The following is a 17,552-nucleotide window of genomic DNA, read 5'->3' as shown; positions in this document are numbered from 1 at the left end:
TCTTGGTTAAGCCGAGCTTTCGCGTAACGAAAATTATATTAAGGGCGACATCGCTTCAGCCGAGAACTTGAAGTTAGGGGGCCGAAGGATATCAGTTTAAATGGAAATAACATGCATGAGATGATTGGTTCATTATTAGCTGCAAAGTGTTACAATTTCAACGGAAAAGCAACATATATTGAAAGGGAAAGAAACGGTACAATGTAGAATGTACAACGTGCAATATTTATTTTCACTCGGGAGGTTTCCGAGCTCTGTTCCAAGGTTGTAATTCCCACATTAGGCTTGGGCCATTGGAATGAGAGGCTAGCCTTATGTGGATGATACAGGACACCGGTGTGGCATGTGTACTATGTACTATGTACTCCATCTTTGGGAGTATCAGTTTATGCAATATCTAAATATTATGGGATGCTAGCGGTTTTCTTTCCGACTGTGTTGGATATAGTTAATGCTATATAGAGAAGTTATCCATACATTTCTGTAATAGCAGTTTTGTCTTATCTCTCACCTCAAAAGGGGGAGGAAACTGTGGTCTCAGCGATTTTTATAAGCAAAAATCCAATAGTTCAAGTTTAATGACATCAAACCTAGGAATCTTCAGCAAATGTTGTTACTGCCAAGCAAATGTATCAATATTATTGGATATTGGAAATAAGCATCCTATGGTCGCTGCACCTCTTCCTGGGCGGGGGCCCTGAAGATGATGATGAGTAATCAATTCGGGACGCCGGGGCCACCGCGTCGGAGGTAAGGAAGTGACTCAAGCTTCCCGACCTTGGTTCATGTGCTTACTCTCTCCATTCTCCAACTATGTCGTTAACATTAAAGCTCTCCTCCTTGGCAATCCGGACCCTTTCCAAGCCCATCGCTGTAAGTTTGCATTTCGAGCTTAACCCTGCCAAATCCATAGGCTGACCCACATAGTCTCAAATCAAAGCTCAGGCCCGTGAACATGAACGGTTTCGCAAGATCTGCGTCTCTATGGCCCAAGCCCTTCACCGATTTGATATGCGCCTCCGACTAGGCTCCCTCCGCGATAATGCAGCCTCCCAACGTCGAGCTGCTGCCGAAGCCGAAGCTCGAAAATTCAAGCCTTCAATGCCCACCGTTCGAAACGCTGCCGAAACGAAAGCCGCAGAGGAAGCAGAGGCCAAAGCCAAAGCTGCGGCAGAAGAGGCAGCTAAACCACACCACTATCATATCCGTCCCCTTTCTGAGTCTAAAGCTATCGAGTCCGGCGCCAATTTCATTTCAGAAACCTTTCTCTTCATGGTTGCCGGCGGCCTGATCCTCTTTGAGTCGTGGCGATCACGGAGTAAGGAAAGTACACGGCGGGAAGGTGTGGAGGGAAGATTAGCAGAGCTAGAACAATCCGAGCAAGCGGCTCGTGAAGCTCTAGTCGCACTAGAAAAGGAGCTACTCCAGCTAAGAGCCAAGCACGGCGACTTGCCCAAGTTGTCTACGAAGAGGATTCTGTCCCCTGAGATCTATGAACAGGCCCCAGAGCCGGAGACCCCAATAATTGCAAAGGGGTGGCTCTCACGCATTTCCTCGTACATTACTTTCGGTCAAAGCGCTGCGAACACAACCGAGTCTGCGCCTAGTACCCAGCCTACAACAGAACAGGCAGCCTTGCCGCCCCAATCTCCAGACCAGTCTACTGCATCAGCTAGTCTGAGACCATCATCTGCATCGAAGAGCTCGTGATTGCTAATGGATTGGTATTGATTGGTATTCATCTCATATCTAGCGATTTCCTATTATAGAAGATTAGGCGTGCATTTGCTTTTATATTCGGTCAAGATACCCCGTTGAAACGACCACTGCAAAGAATATTAGGAGTTGTTTTGTTTTTGGGAGTAGGAGTTGCAAGGCGGACTTGTTGATACTCTCCTCGCTCTTTCCCTGAAATGTACATATACACATCACGTCCATACAGGCAACAACTCTTCTCTTTGATTCTTTTCTCTTTCATCGGTCCTTTGCATCTGACGTCTCCTATTTCAATAATTGGGTCACTTGTTTCTCTCTCTGTCATGTGTTCTGAATCTCCTACTAACAACTCGTCTCTCTCTCCTCGCTCCACCGCGAGCCCGCTCAATTCATCAGTTCCGTTTATCCCTATATCTACGCTTGTCCCTCAAACGGCAGATAGTGGCAGTCTTCCACCACCTGTTTTCATGTCGACCGCCGCAATGTCTACGTCTCTCCCAACGCTTGGCCTTCGGGGTGAATACAACCCAGAACTTCGGAAACGCGATGAATGGCCCAGGCTGGCTACCAGTCTCACTGCTCTTGGGACAATGAAAGAAGGTGTGACACTTCCACTGATTTACTCAACATTTGGAGCTGACCGTATCCTCTAGCTTCGCTGGGATCCCCGAAAACAGATTTCAGTTGTGCGTTTCCTTGACTCCTTCACAAAAGGTCTAAATGCTAACTCCCATTTAAGCTCTGTGGGCTGCTCGAGATGCCGATTTTAACTTCGAACTTACCTACCAAAACCGAACCCTATCAACGTTTGATCTCCTTCATCAGATACACTCCATCAGGCTGAATGCGCTCTTATTGACTCCAAGTCGACTACACGTAACTACAAGACATCAGACTGCAACCGCAATCCAGAAGTTCACTGAGGCTAACAAGAATTCATTGGGAGTGATTGTGTACTTGATGGATGCGAGATCGTCCGGTAACGAACAGGTCGAGGCAGTGCAGTCTCTCAATGCACTGCACCATTGCCTTTCACTGGGCTTCGCAGAACCACCGCCTGTTCTTGTTGTGTCTGATGCATCTTATCTTCTAGATTGCATAGGCGCTTACATGAAGAGTGTCTCACGGGCCAACCCGGTAAGTTATATTTGAGCTACAAAGCTTCCTTTATGTTGATCATTTGCTAATATATCGCAATTAGATTCCAGTCAGCGCCCCTGGGGACAAACCTTTGTTGCCTACGCCTGGGTCTACGTCATTTCCGCCTTCGAAGTTTTCGTTTTCAGCTCAGGCCAAAAAGTGAAGCCCGAGGGATGCAGTTCCGAACACTGGTCGCTTTTTCGAGAGGAAATGTCTCTTGCCGGGGATTTTCAACTGAAAACAATTGACACAGTGTTCTAATGAGTGGTATAACTTTTATTGGTCCCATGTATGATTATATGATTGCATCCTAATCCACATCGCCGTATCCTTTAATCGGCCCTTTTAGTTCCATCTGTCACCAAATGTTTGTTCTACTGTATGTAGACGCAGAAATCCAACCTTTCACTCCAGAGGACCACAATGTCAGTCAATTTCTTTCTTCGTGAGTCTTGCTGAAGAGGTTGAATCACGACGTTGCAAGTCTCACTTTAAACAACATGTAACTATATCTACAATTTCGCTTGCCCTCTGTCGCTATCCTATGATTACCTTTGCGTTCATGTTGTATTCATGAAACACTGCCTCTCAGGATCACTCGTGGGTCCATTTAAAGATCCGTGAAATCTTCCATTTAGTTACCACGAAGAATATTGTGTTTGCCCATAGATGTCTTGTCTTCCAGGTATTACGTGTTTATATAGCTAGTGTCACTATGCCCCCTTAGGGAAGCAATACATCTACTCCCTCTTCTCCCATATATATTCGTACTCGACAAAAATCAACAAGCACTGGCGCTTCATTTCATTTCTTGACATGTGGTTGTATATGGATGGCTTCATAGTCTACATGGAGGTCGAAAGTGGGATCGATATTACTATACAACACCGGTTCTTACCGAAACCTCTGGTGTTCAGTCACTTCATTGGAAATGGAACTGTGTCAGCCCATAGGCATCGTCCTCCACATCATCCCCGAGGTCTCAAAAGAGACGATTACTTCGATGTCTACACCAAAATATCGAGAGAGCCTCCTGCAAGCCTGACTTCGGCAACCAGCAAGACAATCTGCACCAGCAAGGATTTGTCCATTAGGAACTCCCGACTTTCAATAGCTACTAGGGCAATGTCCACCTCTATATAGCTCACCCCGCTATTCGAGTTGGATAGCAGGTAGCCTCGACTCTTCCCTCAATTCTCAACACCTGTTTTTTTATTTAATTGTGCTAGTTTCAGCTCCTCTAACTTGGAAGGCGGAGTGTATAGATTGAGTCTCCCACCTTGTCTGGTACAAGTCCAGTCATTTTTCTCGCCACCCACAATGCCAATGCGCTAGAAATTGATAGAACGGGCCAATTTATTTGTGAAAAAAAGTACCCGACAGACTGTGAGCTTAGTGGGCAAGCTCCACGGCGCCTTTGAAACTTTTTCTTGTTGGGTGTTGGCTGAGAGAGCAGGTCTAGTTTTGCAGATTCGAAGCTACATAGTTGGAATTCAACATTTCATGCGATATCGAGAATATAATCCATAGATGACCTCCGCGCTTCAAATCATCCATCTGTGGTGGGCAGGTCAACCAAAGTTGCGGGTTAGGCAGGAGTATATTCGCAAGGGATATGCCCAATGACGTCGGTGTATCTATTCTTGACCGCATGAGCCACAAGCCTTCACGCGCGTGGCTGACAGACGAGGTTTGTAAAAAAAGGAATTACCAACAAAGATTGTATTGAACAATAAGAATGGCCTATCTCAAAGAGATGACTCTTAGTAACCGGATATATTGATCTCGGAGATATCCAGTTCGCCCCCTGAGGCAGCAACGGAACCAGGAAATGGATCTGTGGCGCAGCTGTTTGCTTCGGTTTGACTTGTTGTACGTAAGTCCGTCTGGGCACTTCCCTCTTACAATTACCTAGAATTGATTCTAGACTTCCTATTCACTCCCAATTCCTGACTCTTAACTTGTCAACAGAATTCCCCCATTCGGTTGACAGGTCAGATTTCACATTTGTCGCCTGGGCGATCCCCCGAGAGGTTGACACAAGATGGTAGGTGGCCTACCGCATTGCGACCAGATAAGAATCAAACTGACCCGGCGATTGCGGTATAGGGCCAGTCACGACGCCCCGTTGGCGGAGAAAAGAAGAGCCGCTTTGGGCGCTCCAAAGCAGTCGCCGATGTTGGCGATGGCCGGCAAGCGGGAGGAAAGCCGCAGGTCAGGAAGGCCGCCTTCGAGAGTACCAAGAAAAAGGAGATCGGCGTGTCAGATCTTACACTGCTCAGCAAGATCTCCAACGAGGCCATCAACGACAATCTGAAGCTCCGGTTCGAGCATGACGAGATTTATGTAAGGGATCACTCTCGCACGCGGACTGCGGGGTTGTGCGCGAGCACGAGTATAGGCTGACAAGAAACTATTAGACTTATATTGGCCATGTGTTGGTCTCAGTAAATCCTTTCCGAGACTGTGAGTTGCTCTGCGAAGAGGTTTTGGTTTTCTATTTGCTAACAGACTTGCGATCATCACAGTGGGTATCTACACAGATAATGTCCTCGATTCGTATCGCGGCAAGAACCGCCTCGAAGTTCCTCCCCATGTTTTCGGAGTCGCCGAGTCCGCATACTACAATATGAAATCCTACAAGGACAACCAGTGTGTCATCATTTCCGGAGAGTCAGGTGCCGGAAAGACCGAGGCCGCGAAGCGCATCATGCAATACATTGCTAGTGTCTCCGGTGGCGGCGATTCGTCTATTCAGCAGACTAAGGAGATGGTATTGGCGACAAATCCGTTGCTGGAGTCGTTCGGTAATGCAAAGACACTGCGCAACAACAACTCGTCCCGATTCGGAAAGTATCTAGAATTGGAGTTCAATGCCAACGGTGAGCCTGTTGGAGCCAATATTACGAATTATCTGCTGGAGAAGTCACGAGTTGTGGGACAAATTGCGAATGAGCGAAATTTCCACATCTTCTACCAACTCACAAAGGGTGCCCCACAGAAGTACCGTGACAGCTTCGGTCTTCAGCAACCCCAGTCTTACCTCTATACGAGCCGCTCCAAGTGTTACGATGTGCCGGGAATCGACGATGTTGCCGAGTTCAAGGATACACTGGATGCGATGAGGGTGATTGGAATGAGTGATGCCGAGCAGGACAATGTTTTCCGCATGCTGGCAGCTATTCTCTGGATTGGAAATGTTCAATTCAGCGAGGATGACTCTGGTAATGCTATGATTAGCGACCAGTCAGTTGTTGATTTCGTCGCCTACCTGTTGGAGGTGGATGCTGCTCAAGTGAACAAAGCTTTGACTATTCGTCTGATGGAGACTGCCCGAGGAGGGCGCAGAGGTTCCATATATGAGGTGCCACTGAACAGGGTCCAGGCTTCAGCCGTTCGTGATGCTTTGGCCAAGGCAATTTACTTCAATCTGTTCGATTGGATTGTGGAGCGCGTCAACCAGTCACTGACTGCTCGAGGGTCGATTACCAATTCAATTGGTATCCTGGATATTTACGGATTCGAAATCTTCGAGAAGAACTCTTTCGAGCAGCTGTGTATCAACTATGTCAACGAGAAACTGCAGCAGATTTTCATTCAATTGACTCTCAAGGCAGAACAAGATGAGTATGCCCGTGAGCAGATCAAGTGGACTCCCATCGAGTACTTTGACAACAAAGTGGTGTGTTCGTTGATCGAGGACAAGCGCCCCCCTGGTGTTTTCGCCGCTTTGAACGATGCCTGTGCAACTGCCCACGCCGATTCCGGTGCGGCCGATCAGACGTTCGTTGGCAGGCTCAACTTCCTGTCCCAGAACCCCAACTTCGAAGGTCGCCAGGGTCAGTTCATCATCAAGCACTACGCTGGTGATGTCAGCTACGCCATTGAAGGAATGACGGATAAGAACAAGGATCAGCTGTTGAAGGACTTGTTGAACCTTGCCCAATCTAGCAGCAATGAATTTGTTCACTCGTTGTTCCCTGACCAGGTCAACCAGGATGACAAGCGTCGCCCACCTACCGCCGGTGACAAGATCAAGGCATCAGCGAATGACCTTGTGGCCACGCTCATGAAGGCACAGCCATCTTATATTCGTACTATCAAACCCAACGATAACAAGGCCCCCAGGGAGTACAATGTCGGCAATGTCCTGCATCAGATCAAGTATCTGGGTCTCCAGGAGAATGTCCGCATTCGACGTGCTGGTTTCGCCTATCGCCAGACATTCGACAAGTTTACCGAGCGATTCTACCTGCTGTCCCCGAAGACTTCGTATGCCGGTGACTACACATGGACTGGTGATGTAGAATCTGGTGCGAAGCAGATCTTGAAGGATACCCGGATCCCTCCCGAGGAGTACCAGATGGGTATCACAAAGGTCTTCGTCAAGACTCCGGAAACATTATTCGCACTAGAAGCCATGCGAGACAAATATTGGCACAACATGGCCATTCGCATTCAGCGTGCCTGGAGAAATTATCTCCGGTACCGCATTGAATGTGCGATCCGCATCCAGCGCTTCTGGCGCCGCATGACTGGTGGACTCGAATTCATCAAGGTCCGTGATCAGGGACACCAAGTGCTCCAGGGCCGCAAGGAGCGCCGGAGAATGAGTCTTCTCGGCTCTCGTCGGTTCTTGGGCGATTATCTTGGTGTCGGAAATACCGGTGGTCCTGGTGAAATGATCCGCAACGGTGCAGGCATCAGCGGTTCAGATGATGTTGTTTTCTCTTGCCGTGCTGAGCTTTTGGTCTCTAAGTTTGGTCGTTCTAGCAAGCCTGTTCCCCGAATTCTTGTCTTGACGACTCGTAATGTCTTCATTGTTGCGCAGAGCATCCTCAACAACCAGCTTGTGATTTCAGCGGAACGAACCGTTCCCGTTGGGGCAATCAAGAGTGTCAGTACTTCGAATCTCAAGGATGACTGGTTCTCGCTGGTTATTGGGGCTCAGGAACCTGACCCGCTACTTAACTGTATCTTCAAAACGGAGTTCTTCACTCATCTCACCACTGTCCTGCGTGGCTCTCTGACTTTGAAGATTGGAGAAGCCATCGAATATCATAAGAAGCCTGGCAAGTTGGCCACAGTCAAGGCAGTCAAAGATCCAGCTGCTGGAAACGTCGATAGCTACAAAAGCAGCACAATCCACACCAGTGCCGGTGAGCCTCCTAACTCCGTCTCGAAACCTACTCCACGGCCCAAGGCAGTTGCTGCTCGCCCGGTTACCAAGGGCAAGCTACTTCGTCCTGGTGGCCCCGGTGGCGGCCCTTCGAAATTGTCTCAAGCTGCTCGCAGGCCTGTCCCTGCGGCTCAACCTCTGCCCCGGTCCACTCCACAGCCTGCCGTGGTACCACAACCTGCTGTCCAGCAGCGTGTTGTGCCTCAACCTCGCATGGTATCTCAACCTGTGGCTGCTGCCGCCGCTGCACACTCTCGCAACGAGTCTACGAGCTCCATGAGATCTACTAACTCCATGAGGGCTCCTCCACCACCTCCTCCTATGGCACCTCCTGCAGCCTCAAGTAAGCCCTCTGCTAAGGTCAAGTATGATTACAACAGCGACCGGGCCAATGAGCTTTCCATCATTAAGGGCGAAATTGTGGAGATTGTATCCAAGGAAGGAAATGGTACGTACCCATAACATACTTGGTTTTGATCATCACTAACTTGTCCTAGGATGGTGGCTGTGTAAGAACACCACAACATTAGCGCAAGGATGGACCCCCGAATCCTACCTTGAAGAAGTAGTCGCTGCTCCCGCCCCAAAGCCCATTCCACCACCACCTCCCATGACACCCCGCGCAACCCCCAGCCCTATTCCAAACGGCGCTGGAGCCGCTGCAGCCGCAAAGGGCAAGCCCGCCCCGCCAGCTCCCCCGGCCAAGCGTCCCAACATGGCTGGACGCAAACCCGCTCCCCCGCCCGCTCCGCGGGATAGCGTCGCGAGCATTCAGTCTGGCGACTCCTCAGGCGCCAGCGGCCGCGGAACGCCCAACAGTGCATCGAACGCCAGCCTGGCAGGTGGTTTGGCCGAGGCACTACGGGCACGACAAAGTGCGATGCAGGGCAAACACGACGACGACGATGAGTGGTAGAGTTGACAAATTGTTTGTTTATGGTCGGTCGCGGTGTTGGACATTTCTGCGCTTAGCGTTGACCTTTTGCGTTTTTTATTTTTTTTCGTTTGTGAGGGCCGTGGCATATGCATGTGCAGGTCAGCGGATCATTGTTTTTTTCTTCTTCTCCCATTGTCATTACATTTTACAGTAGAGCCGAGTTCAATATATACCGTTTCGCGCAACAAAATCATACGAAAGGTTATCATGTCATTCTGGATGATGTTCATCTCTCAAATCAAATTACAACATGCACATATGCAGCGATGCAATAAAACCATTTACAAGAACTTGCTGGCAAGGCTCATAAGCCCACTAGCACCACCACTGCTACCACTGCTACCACCACCCTGATTCTTCATATACATCTTAAGCGCCATCTCCGCAGCAGAGTTAATAGCAGACTGCTTGTCGCCAGACTAAATAACAACATTAGCATTAGCATCTCTTCACCCGTCATCCCCAAGCGAAGAAAGAAGAACATACCACATTACCCCCAGACCCATTCTTCTCATCAAACAGCTTTCCAGCCTGAGCCATAGCAAGTCCAATAAGCTTGTTCTTATCCATTCCACCCTCACTGCTTCCACTGTTTCCACCGTTGCCACCACCAGTGAACATCTTCAACGCCTGCATCGCAGCACCAGCACCAATAGTGTTGGAATCATGGTTCTGGTTAGATCCACTGCCAGATCCGTACATGGCCTGGTGCGCATTGGCAGCCTGCTGCTCGTCGACGTCGTTGGAGGAGTTCTTGCGCTCCTTGAGGAAGTTCAAGGCGCTGCTGAAGAGGGACTTGTCTTCGCTGCTGTGGTTCGCCTGGGCGTGGGTGGCGGCGCTGCTGAATTCATCATCGCTGTCGTTGTTGTTGTGGTTGGAAGAGGAGTTGTTGTTATTGCCGTAACTTCCACTGTTGGAGTTGTTACCATAGCCTCCGCTGTTGTGGGATTCCTGGCGGCCATTGTTGTTGTTGTTGTTGCCGTAGCCGGAGGAGTTGTTGTTGTTATTGCCGTAGCCTCCACTGTTGTGGGATTCCTGACGGCCGTAGTTGTCCTGGCTTTGGTTCTGGTTGCCGTAGCCAGAGTTGTTATTATTGTTGTTGCCGTAGCCTCCACTGTTGTGAGATTCCTGGCGGCCGTAGTTATCCTGGCCTTGGTTCTGGTTGCCGTAGCCAGAGTTGTTGTTGTTGTTATTGCCGTAGCCACCGCTAGATCCACCGTAGGAGTTGTTGTTATTGTCGTCGGTGTTGTAGTAGCTGCTGCTAGCGCCGCCGCGGTTGCCACCGCCGTATTGCTGGTTATCGTTGTACGACATATTGGCTTTAGGGTTGGGGTGAGTAGATGAAGGTAAAGATTGAGTGGTTTAAGAGGTTGAAAATAGACTAAGATGCGAAACTATGACTTTAATAGTAAAACTAAAAGAAGAGAATGGAATGGAAGATCTTCAGCTGAGGATGGAGGGGTTGCGGGGCGTTTTTGTTGATTCGGGCGATGCGCTGTTCGATCGGATGGAGTGGATCGGAGCTGAGGCCAATTATGAGCGAGTGGGCTGTTTAGTGGGTGTTTTGAGAGATGGACTATTGATTTTGCATTCATTTTGGAGAATTTTAGCGATTTTAGCGGTTTTAGTGTGGCTTAGGTGATAGTTCGGAGTTTGTAGTCCAGTTCATAGGGGGGTCTGCGGATTTTACATATACTACAACATAAAGCCGATGACAAGTAAAAGGAAAGAAAGTGGTGCCTCCATATTCGATGTATCATATTTTGCTGAATTTATTGCAAGTCATATTACTGGCTCGCTGTATTCAGTATGCAAGACACCAGTACTACCACTGTACTAAGTATATGTACAACATATACGGAGTACATCGTAGGCATCGGAGGTTATAGTTCTTATGACATTATCGGACTATATTTGCACCGATTTACAACGTCATGTGACTCGTATATAGTATACAGATCACAGATCGGGATGGGTATCTGATCAGTTATCGAAGGACTGGGATTAGGTTGAGAAGATACTCGTGCTGTCAACTTGAGAGGGAGAAGTGTTTAGCGTATAACACCTTAATTGACACGAGCCTACAACATATCATGAATGCACATCCACTACTATATAAAAATCAAAAGAAACGAATACTATAAACAGCCTCCAACTCCATAGCCCAGGGTATCAGATGCAGAAAGATCGCAAAGAATACCACCCAGAAAAAAAAAAAAAAAAAGAGAAAGAATAAAAACAGACGACAGAAAACAAGAACAATCAAATCAAAGCATCAACGCTTCATGCTCCTCATCCGACAAATTCCTCAAAAACCTCAGTCCCCGCTCCCTCTTACTCGAAACACACCTAGGATCCGTATCCAACTCCTCCTCCGTAAGCCACTCATTCGGTAAATCCGTCAACCCAACACGCTGACCCCACTGCCTGCGTTCATACTGCATGAACCCACCAAAGTGTTGATCCGTATTGGCAACCCAGATCTCTGCGCTGTCAGGCGAGTAGTCCGCACCACCAATTTCACCAAAGAAATCGTGCACTTGTCTCGAGCGGAAGAGCTGCGCATCGACGATAGAAATACGATCTGCAGGCTCAGTGCAGAGGAGAGTACGTGGACCACCGCCGACGGGGGAGAAACGCAAAGAGCGGTATCCCGCAACGTCAGAGTCGATAGTTTCAAGCGGACGCCAGGTTCGCGCGTCCCAGATGATGACTGTTTTGTCTTGATTGGAGGTTGCTATGTGACGCATATCTGGCGACCAGGCGCAGGCGAAGCCGAAGTCGCGGTGGCCGCGGAGTGGGTGGACGGGACGACCCGTGTCGGATTCAATAACCCATGCATCTGGTGAGTCGCCAATTACGACGCGGAGACGGCTGTCTGGGGATGTGGCGGTGCAGTTGATTGGTTGAGAGAGCTCTTGGTCGGAGGTGAAGATGTTTGTTTCTGTGTCGAGGATGCGCAGGTGTCTGTCGTTTGAGGCAAAGATACCGCTTGGGGATGGACCTGTGCGATTGGGGACTATGTCTACATGATTGGTGATGCCGTCGTTGAAGTCGGGGGTTACTAGACCCTTTGTGGCGGGGCTGGATCCGCTGGTGCTGCGTAGGGCATATTCGCCGTAGAACCCACCTGCGATAGTGAGGCCGTGAGCTGTTTTCATGGTGGAGATCTTGACAGGCCCAAGGAAGCCTGATTCTGGGTCTGGGTAGCTCATGTCGATTAAACATTGTGCATCGCCGGTTGTTGGGGTCCATGAGAACACTTTTGAGTGGGAAGCGAAATGGACGGTATTAGATGCAGGGGTCGACATCAGATTGCGAAGCTGGAAGTGCTCAATAGACGCTTTGTGTGAAGTGTGCATGGAACCCTCGCGGAAAAAGGTTTCATGTTGTGGAAGGTGCCTTGCGTGGCCGACATGCAAGTAATCCAGGTTGCGATACGGAATGTACCAGGCATCGCGTACCGCGCGTGCATCGGACCGTGTCACTCGCAAGGTTTCTGACCATGGGATCTGCTGTAGATCGTAAAAATTGCGTCTCCATCCAGACGGCCGAACAATCTCCTGCGGCGGTTTCCAGCTAATCATCTTTGCAAGTGGGCGAAGCTGTGGTGGAATTCGACCTTCCGTATGGAAGCCATGGGGAATGACGTTTATCGAAACCATCCAGCGCTGGATAAATTCATCAATAGTAAGATTCCGCTCATATGCTAGAGAGCAATTAGTTAGGGTCTTGTCTCATAGATGGGAGGACCTTACTGGACGTGTGGATTATAGATGCTGAGTGTGCTCCAGGGAATTCCATTTGATCATCGCCAATATTTTGGGGGAGATCCACATCGATATCTTCATAACTGATACTGTTATAAAAATCGTCCAGGTCGTAGTCTGGGATTTCAGCTTGATGTGTAGGGCGTTCCTTGCACTGATAGTAATACTCTTCTTCATCTGGATAAAATCGGAGAAAATCTTCAAGCTCATCATCAGATGTTGACTCGGGCGACGGGTTGTCTTCCATCGTAACTGATTCATAATCCATAACCATATCCTTGTGACAATCCTCGATGTCGCTGTCTGTGGTGATGGCGATATTTTGCCGGCCTGCAGTGCGGTGAATCAAGTCCCGGACAATCGTTTCCATATCGCCGTCGCCACTCGGGGTCGAGCCAAAGACAAACTCCGGTCTAGCCAAAGGCGTATCTCCCCTTCCAGATCGTTGAAAATGATCCCGCTGTCCCGACAGCAAAGGAACCCCCGAGTCCAAATGTCGATAATCCGGAGGACTGCCAGCACTGGTAACAGCGTTGACAACTTCGGAGACCATAAAAGAATCATCATGCTCATTATCCACCGCAAGAGGATACTGAGACACGGCGGCAAGCGCTGCAACGCCCACATCATGTAATCGGCGGTCGATCTCGGAGGTCATATTCGTCGGAGGCGAAGCAAATCGATCGTCCGTGGAAAACATATCCAGATCCAGAGTCGAGTTCAAGGCCCTCGCATCGTCTTCGCGACCAGAGAGCCCATTACCAGAGGTATGTGAAGAAGGACTCATGGCTCGCGATTGAACTGAAGGGCTATCGATATCACATGACACATGGCGCGATGGAGTGGGATCTAAGCGGGCAGAGAAGTCGGAGGAGGGGTAATTCGTGGAGTCACAGTTACTGGAATGAAGCATCGCCCAAAAGGGAATTCCGATTCGAAAACAAATAAGTTTCCCTCAAAGCCAAAGTCTCTCTGCCTTTGCTTCTCTAGGCACCTTGCAGCAAGGCGGGACGGGTGATCACGTCCCAAAAGGGTCAAATGCGCAGGGATGGCAGGGCGGTCGCACAAGCGGAGGAAAACAATCCAGTAAGCACAAAGCCAGGAGTACAGTCACCGGAATTCATCCAGATGCTTTTGTTTTGCAGCTGAGTTCGACCCCACACTGCACTCGTGGCGTTGGCAAACAGATGACGCGAGGGAAAAAGCGGAGAGTGGAAAGCGGTCGAGACAGAAATGCCGAGTTCAACCGACTCATGTTGTAAGGCATTGGCCTTATATTTTATTTTTATTTAATGTGATCTATCACATAGTTAAACCCCCCTTTACCGCCGAAAGCGCTATGATAGCCCTCTACTAGGACAAAGCTTTTACAGAAAATTGAGTCAATACAGTAGCTGATCAAAGAAGGGTACCACAGGTAATAAAACAGGAAATACTAATAGCAAGAGAAAACAGAATATACTACTTCTATGATACATAATACATATGCAAAGACAGGGAACAGGCATCTCTACATGCAAGAAATACGAGCGCCCCATCCGAGAGCAATGAAGGAATGAGTCAAATCCTCAAATGAAAGGAACTTTGTGTCTTTTAGTCAAAGCAATTGAGCGAACACCACTAGCATCTCCGGTTGAAAGCCGGGTCCTGGGTGATCGCCAAGTTGTCATTGTTCAGACGCACGGTCCCAGCCCTAGGCACTGACCATGAGAAAAGAGAAGCCACTCCAGACCATCGATGGAGCTGTTCGAGATGCCATGTTTTTCAAGAGAATGTAGTCCTGGATGGGAAAAGCAACAGTTCGGTTCACGGCAACGTCAACCACACTGTAGGATGAGACTTTCTCATTTGGAGTGTACAAAGTATATCCGGTGTCCTGTGCGTGCATGCAGAGCTGGCGATACATCGAACCAATAGGCATTCAACCCTTTCTTGAAAGCGGACCCCCAATGCAGCGTTCCAGTCAGTTACAGCATCTGCCACCGTCAACGCCACTCTCTGATAGCTGTTAGTGTATCTCATCGATCAAATACGGGCGGATAGAGTGTCTTCGTGAACCTATGTGTGATCGATGGATGGTGGGGCCGCTGACATGAACGAACGTGCTTGATAAGCGTATAATATTCCCGAGGTCCTCATTTGTATGCACCGTTAGCACCGACACCAGCCCCTCCGAGTTTTGAGATCTCATCTTGGCAGATTGGTCGTGCTCTCCACGACCGATCATCTTCTTGGGATCCGCCTTCACAAGACTGCCATCTAGTGTGAGGCCATAGATAGCCGAGGTGTACAGCTGTTAGATACTGATTGAGTTTGCATTCGGTGACACCAAAACATCACAAGAAAGACTGCGGACCTTAGTAAGCGATGTAACGTTTGCCCAGTCGAGGAAGTCTTTAAAAGTATTTTCGTGGTTTCCGGCCGATCTACAGGGCACATAGGTGGGGGACTGCAGCTCTGATCCTCTGTATGCAATGATGTGGCGCATGATGGAACCGCCGCCTCCAGATTCACCAAATACGGTGACTTGCCTCTTGTCTCTAAAACGATGGATATGGTCCAAGGCCCACTATAGGATAAGACTAGCCGTGAAGCCCGGCGTTGAGTGGGCCCTCTTCCGCTTCGAATGAAGATCTAGATAGGAAACTGAACGCACCTAGTCAGTAGTTGAGAGCAACATGTACCACTCCTTCAGAGTCACTGGTCTAGCTACGGTCAATCAAGCCCTCTGATGATCCAAATGATGTCGGTACTAAAGCCGCCGTCTTAGTTCTTTTTTATTAGCACTTCGTTATCGATGTAGGATTTTGGGATAATTGCCATGGATCCAACCCAAAACATGCGACAGCGTTCTATATTTTCTGGTGCGATAACATATCTTACGAGGCACTTAAATACAGAGTCCTACACACTATCGGCACACAGATGTTTTCCATCGAACGTCACTCACTAGCAGAGCGCCATATCGGACATTGAAGAAGCTATAATAACCATCAGAATTCTGCAATTCAGCATTAGATTTTGCAGTAGGAAAGCAGAAAATCTTGCATCTCAGGAAGCTTGTGAATTTGTGGCTCCCTGATATATTTATACCTAACAGTACTCGACATATATGTGAAATCGATGATGAAAACTGCCTTCTGTGGTACCAAAAAAGTAGAATAATAGAAAGAAGAAGATTCTAGTTTCTTAATAGTTTCTTAATAATATAGGATTAGCGGTAATTGTAGTCAGCACCTCACATATATATGATCAAGTACAAGCATAATATATATATACATAGACTTCAGGCACGGAGTAGATAGGATAGTTTATGAATAGACACTTCATACTCTCGCTGAACAATATTGAATTTCGATTGAGCCTTTATCGAAGATCTCTTCATACATGTCGCGATGTCTATCCTCCCTTCTCTACTCTCCTTGGTGTTATATGTAGGCTATACTTTGATCCCTGCTGCAGCTTCTTAAAAGGTCGGTGTAGCCTGGTGTGCTCGTGATAATATTTCATTGTTGACGGATTACGATCCATAATCTACAAGATACAGTCATATCATGGTTTAACTGGCGAGAATGCAAATTATTTGCAGTCAATTTAGGTGGCTAGTTCTTGCAGGAGGAATTATCACATGCAGCCTAGTTAGCCCCTGTGGGAAGCCTCCCTCAGGTATCCGCCAACATAAACAGTTCATCCATCCACTCATAAGGGCCGATACACTCTCCCGAGCCTCATCCATGTCTAAATATTCTAGCCAGGTAGTATACCGGTCCAGAAAATCGACGATGGAGTCGAACCTTGGCTTCTGCCCGTAAACCGTCGTAGGATTATCCAAAACTTCGGCATAAGAAACGACCACTCGCCATACCAAGTCCTTGTAACTCTGATCAGAATCTTTCTCGTCCCATCGACAGTAGAGATACATGGATAAATGCTGTACCATGTATCATACTCGCCTGTTTTGTACTGAACACCCCTCCCGGTTAGGAAGCCAACTCGCACTTCCAAGTCGCGATGCGCATAGGTTTCCACAAAGGATTCTTGGCAAAGGTAATAGCGATTTAGGTCTCTTATCAGATCTTCTCGGTCTTTGGAAATACCAGAGGTTTGTGTCATATATCTTGCAGCCGGTTCGAAAGGGGCCATGCCTGCGTAGCGAAAGTCTGGGTCCTCGACCCCACTAGTGTACTTGAGAAAGAGATCCAGATCGTGACCAGGCGGGACTCCAAAATAGTTGTCCTCTTCATTTTGAAAGGCCACCTCATTACACACAGTTTGAACGGTGTCCAGAAACATCTAGCACCATTCATCTGTCACCAAGTTTGGCGGGCTGGCACCATCCATAATATGCTTATGGTATAGCGATTTGATATCAGCTAGTTTTGTGATATTCCCTCCTCATGAGACTGATGGATAGTTTCTGGTGAAGGGGATTGATCCAAGGATCTGGGCATCTGACTGTCAGGCCAGGCCACCAGTTATGCATCTCCTGCAGCTTCTCCTCCTCGGTAGAGAGATTCATGGCTTCAATCTCATCAATTCGGCCTTAGAGAAATTTCCCATTCGAGGCCTCCATCTTGGTGCGGAATCGTTCCACGGCCAGGCGCAGATTTTCATCCGTGTCGTCAGATGGCTGGGTGGTGTTCTCCATCCTCTAGTGATAGAAAAAAACCAAATCTGGGTATGGTGGTAGTGGAGCAGGGTAAAAACAGCAGAAAGCTAACGCTTTGAAATGTGGAAGGAAGCCTAGGTGGCGTCACCTAGCGTTGTGGTGGAAGTCTCATTCAATCTACTACTAATATTGATTCTATCT

The 17,552-nt window shown here is 48.4% G+C and overlaps 7 protein-coding genes across 7 annotated transcripts; 3 read left to right on the top strand and 4 right to left on the bottom strand.

The window, feature by feature from the left end:
- Positions 1-813: 813 nt before the first annotated feature.
- Positions 814-1,710, top strand: N7479_001310 (OPA3 family protein; the record flags this gene model as incomplete). Its single annotated transcript, XM_057249007.1, has 2 exons — positions 814-873; positions 928-1,710. The coding sequence occupies 2 exons, from the start codon at positions 814-816 to the stop codon at positions 1,708-1,710; spliced, it is 843 nt and encodes a 280-aa protein (XP_057113439.1).
- Positions 1,711-2,039: 329 nt separating this feature from the next.
- On the top strand, positions 2,040-2,853 carry N7479_001309 (uncharacterized protein; the record flags this gene model as incomplete). The annotated part of the gene is made up of 3 exons (XM_057249006.1): positions 2,040-2,316; positions 2,370-2,402; positions 2,456-2,853. Coding segments are annotated over 3 exons (708 nt in total), but the record flags the coding sequence as incomplete, so codon positions are not given.
- A 2,047-nt stretch (positions 2,854-4,900) lies between these two features.
- Positions 4,901-8,951, top strand: N7479_001308 (class I myosin myoA; the record flags this gene model as incomplete). Its single annotated transcript, XM_057249005.1, has 5 exons — positions 4,901-4,903; positions 4,966-5,202; positions 5,277-5,322; positions 5,385-8,483; positions 8,533-8,951. The coding sequence occupies 5 exons, from the start codon at positions 4,901-4,903 to the stop codon at positions 8,949-8,951; spliced, it is 3,804 nt and encodes a 1,267-aa protein (XP_057113437.1).
- A 302-nt stretch (positions 8,952-9,253) lies between these two features.
- Positions 9,254-10,286, bottom strand: N7479_001307 (uncharacterized protein; the record flags this gene model as incomplete). Its single annotated transcript, XM_057249004.1, has 2 exons — positions 9,254-9,391; positions 9,459-10,286. The coding sequence occupies 2 exons, from the start codon at positions 10,284-10,286 to the stop codon at positions 9,254-9,256; spliced, it is 966 nt and encodes a 321-aa protein (XP_057113436.1).
- A 953-nt stretch (positions 10,287-11,239) lies between these two features.
- Positions 11,240-13,529, bottom strand: N7479_001306 (WD40 repeat domain-containing protein; the record flags this gene model as incomplete). Its single annotated transcript, XM_057249003.1, has 2 exons — positions 11,240-12,681; positions 12,731-13,529. 2 exons carry the CDS (start codon positions 13,527-13,529, stop codon positions 11,240-11,242), a joined length of 2,241 nt encoding a protein of 746 aa, XP_057113435.1.
- Positions 13,530-14,750: 1,221 nt separating this feature from the next.
- Positions 14,751-15,230, bottom strand: N7479_001305 (Carboxylesterase type B; the record flags this gene model as incomplete). Its single annotated transcript, XM_057249002.1, has 2 exons — positions 14,751-15,035; positions 15,099-15,230. The coding sequence occupies 2 exons, from the start codon at positions 15,228-15,230 to the stop codon at positions 14,751-14,753; spliced, it is 417 nt and encodes a 138-aa protein (XP_057113434.1).
- Positions 15,231-17,035: 1,805 nt separating this feature from the next.
- Positions 17,036-17,261, bottom strand: N7479_001304 (uncharacterized protein; the record flags this gene model as incomplete). The annotated part of the gene is made up of 2 exons (XM_057249001.1): positions 17,036-17,115; positions 17,147-17,261. The coding sequence occupies 2 exons, from the start codon at positions 17,259-17,261 to the stop codon at positions 17,036-17,038; spliced, it is 195 nt and encodes a 64-aa protein (XP_057113433.1).
- Positions 17,262-17,552: the final 291 nt, after the last annotated feature.

The sequence above is a fragment of the Penicillium vulpinum genome, assembly GCF_028829585.1.
Source record: "Penicillium vulpinum strain IBT 29486 chromosome Unknown utg000001l_segment0_segment0, whole genome shotgun sequence".
NCBI classification, from domain to species: Eukaryota; Fungi; Ascomycota; class Eurotiomycetes; order Eurotiales; family Aspergillaceae; genus Penicillium; species Penicillium vulpinum.
Note: the sequence above shows the minus strand (reverse complement) of the source record. Positions and strands in the feature narration are given on the sequence as shown.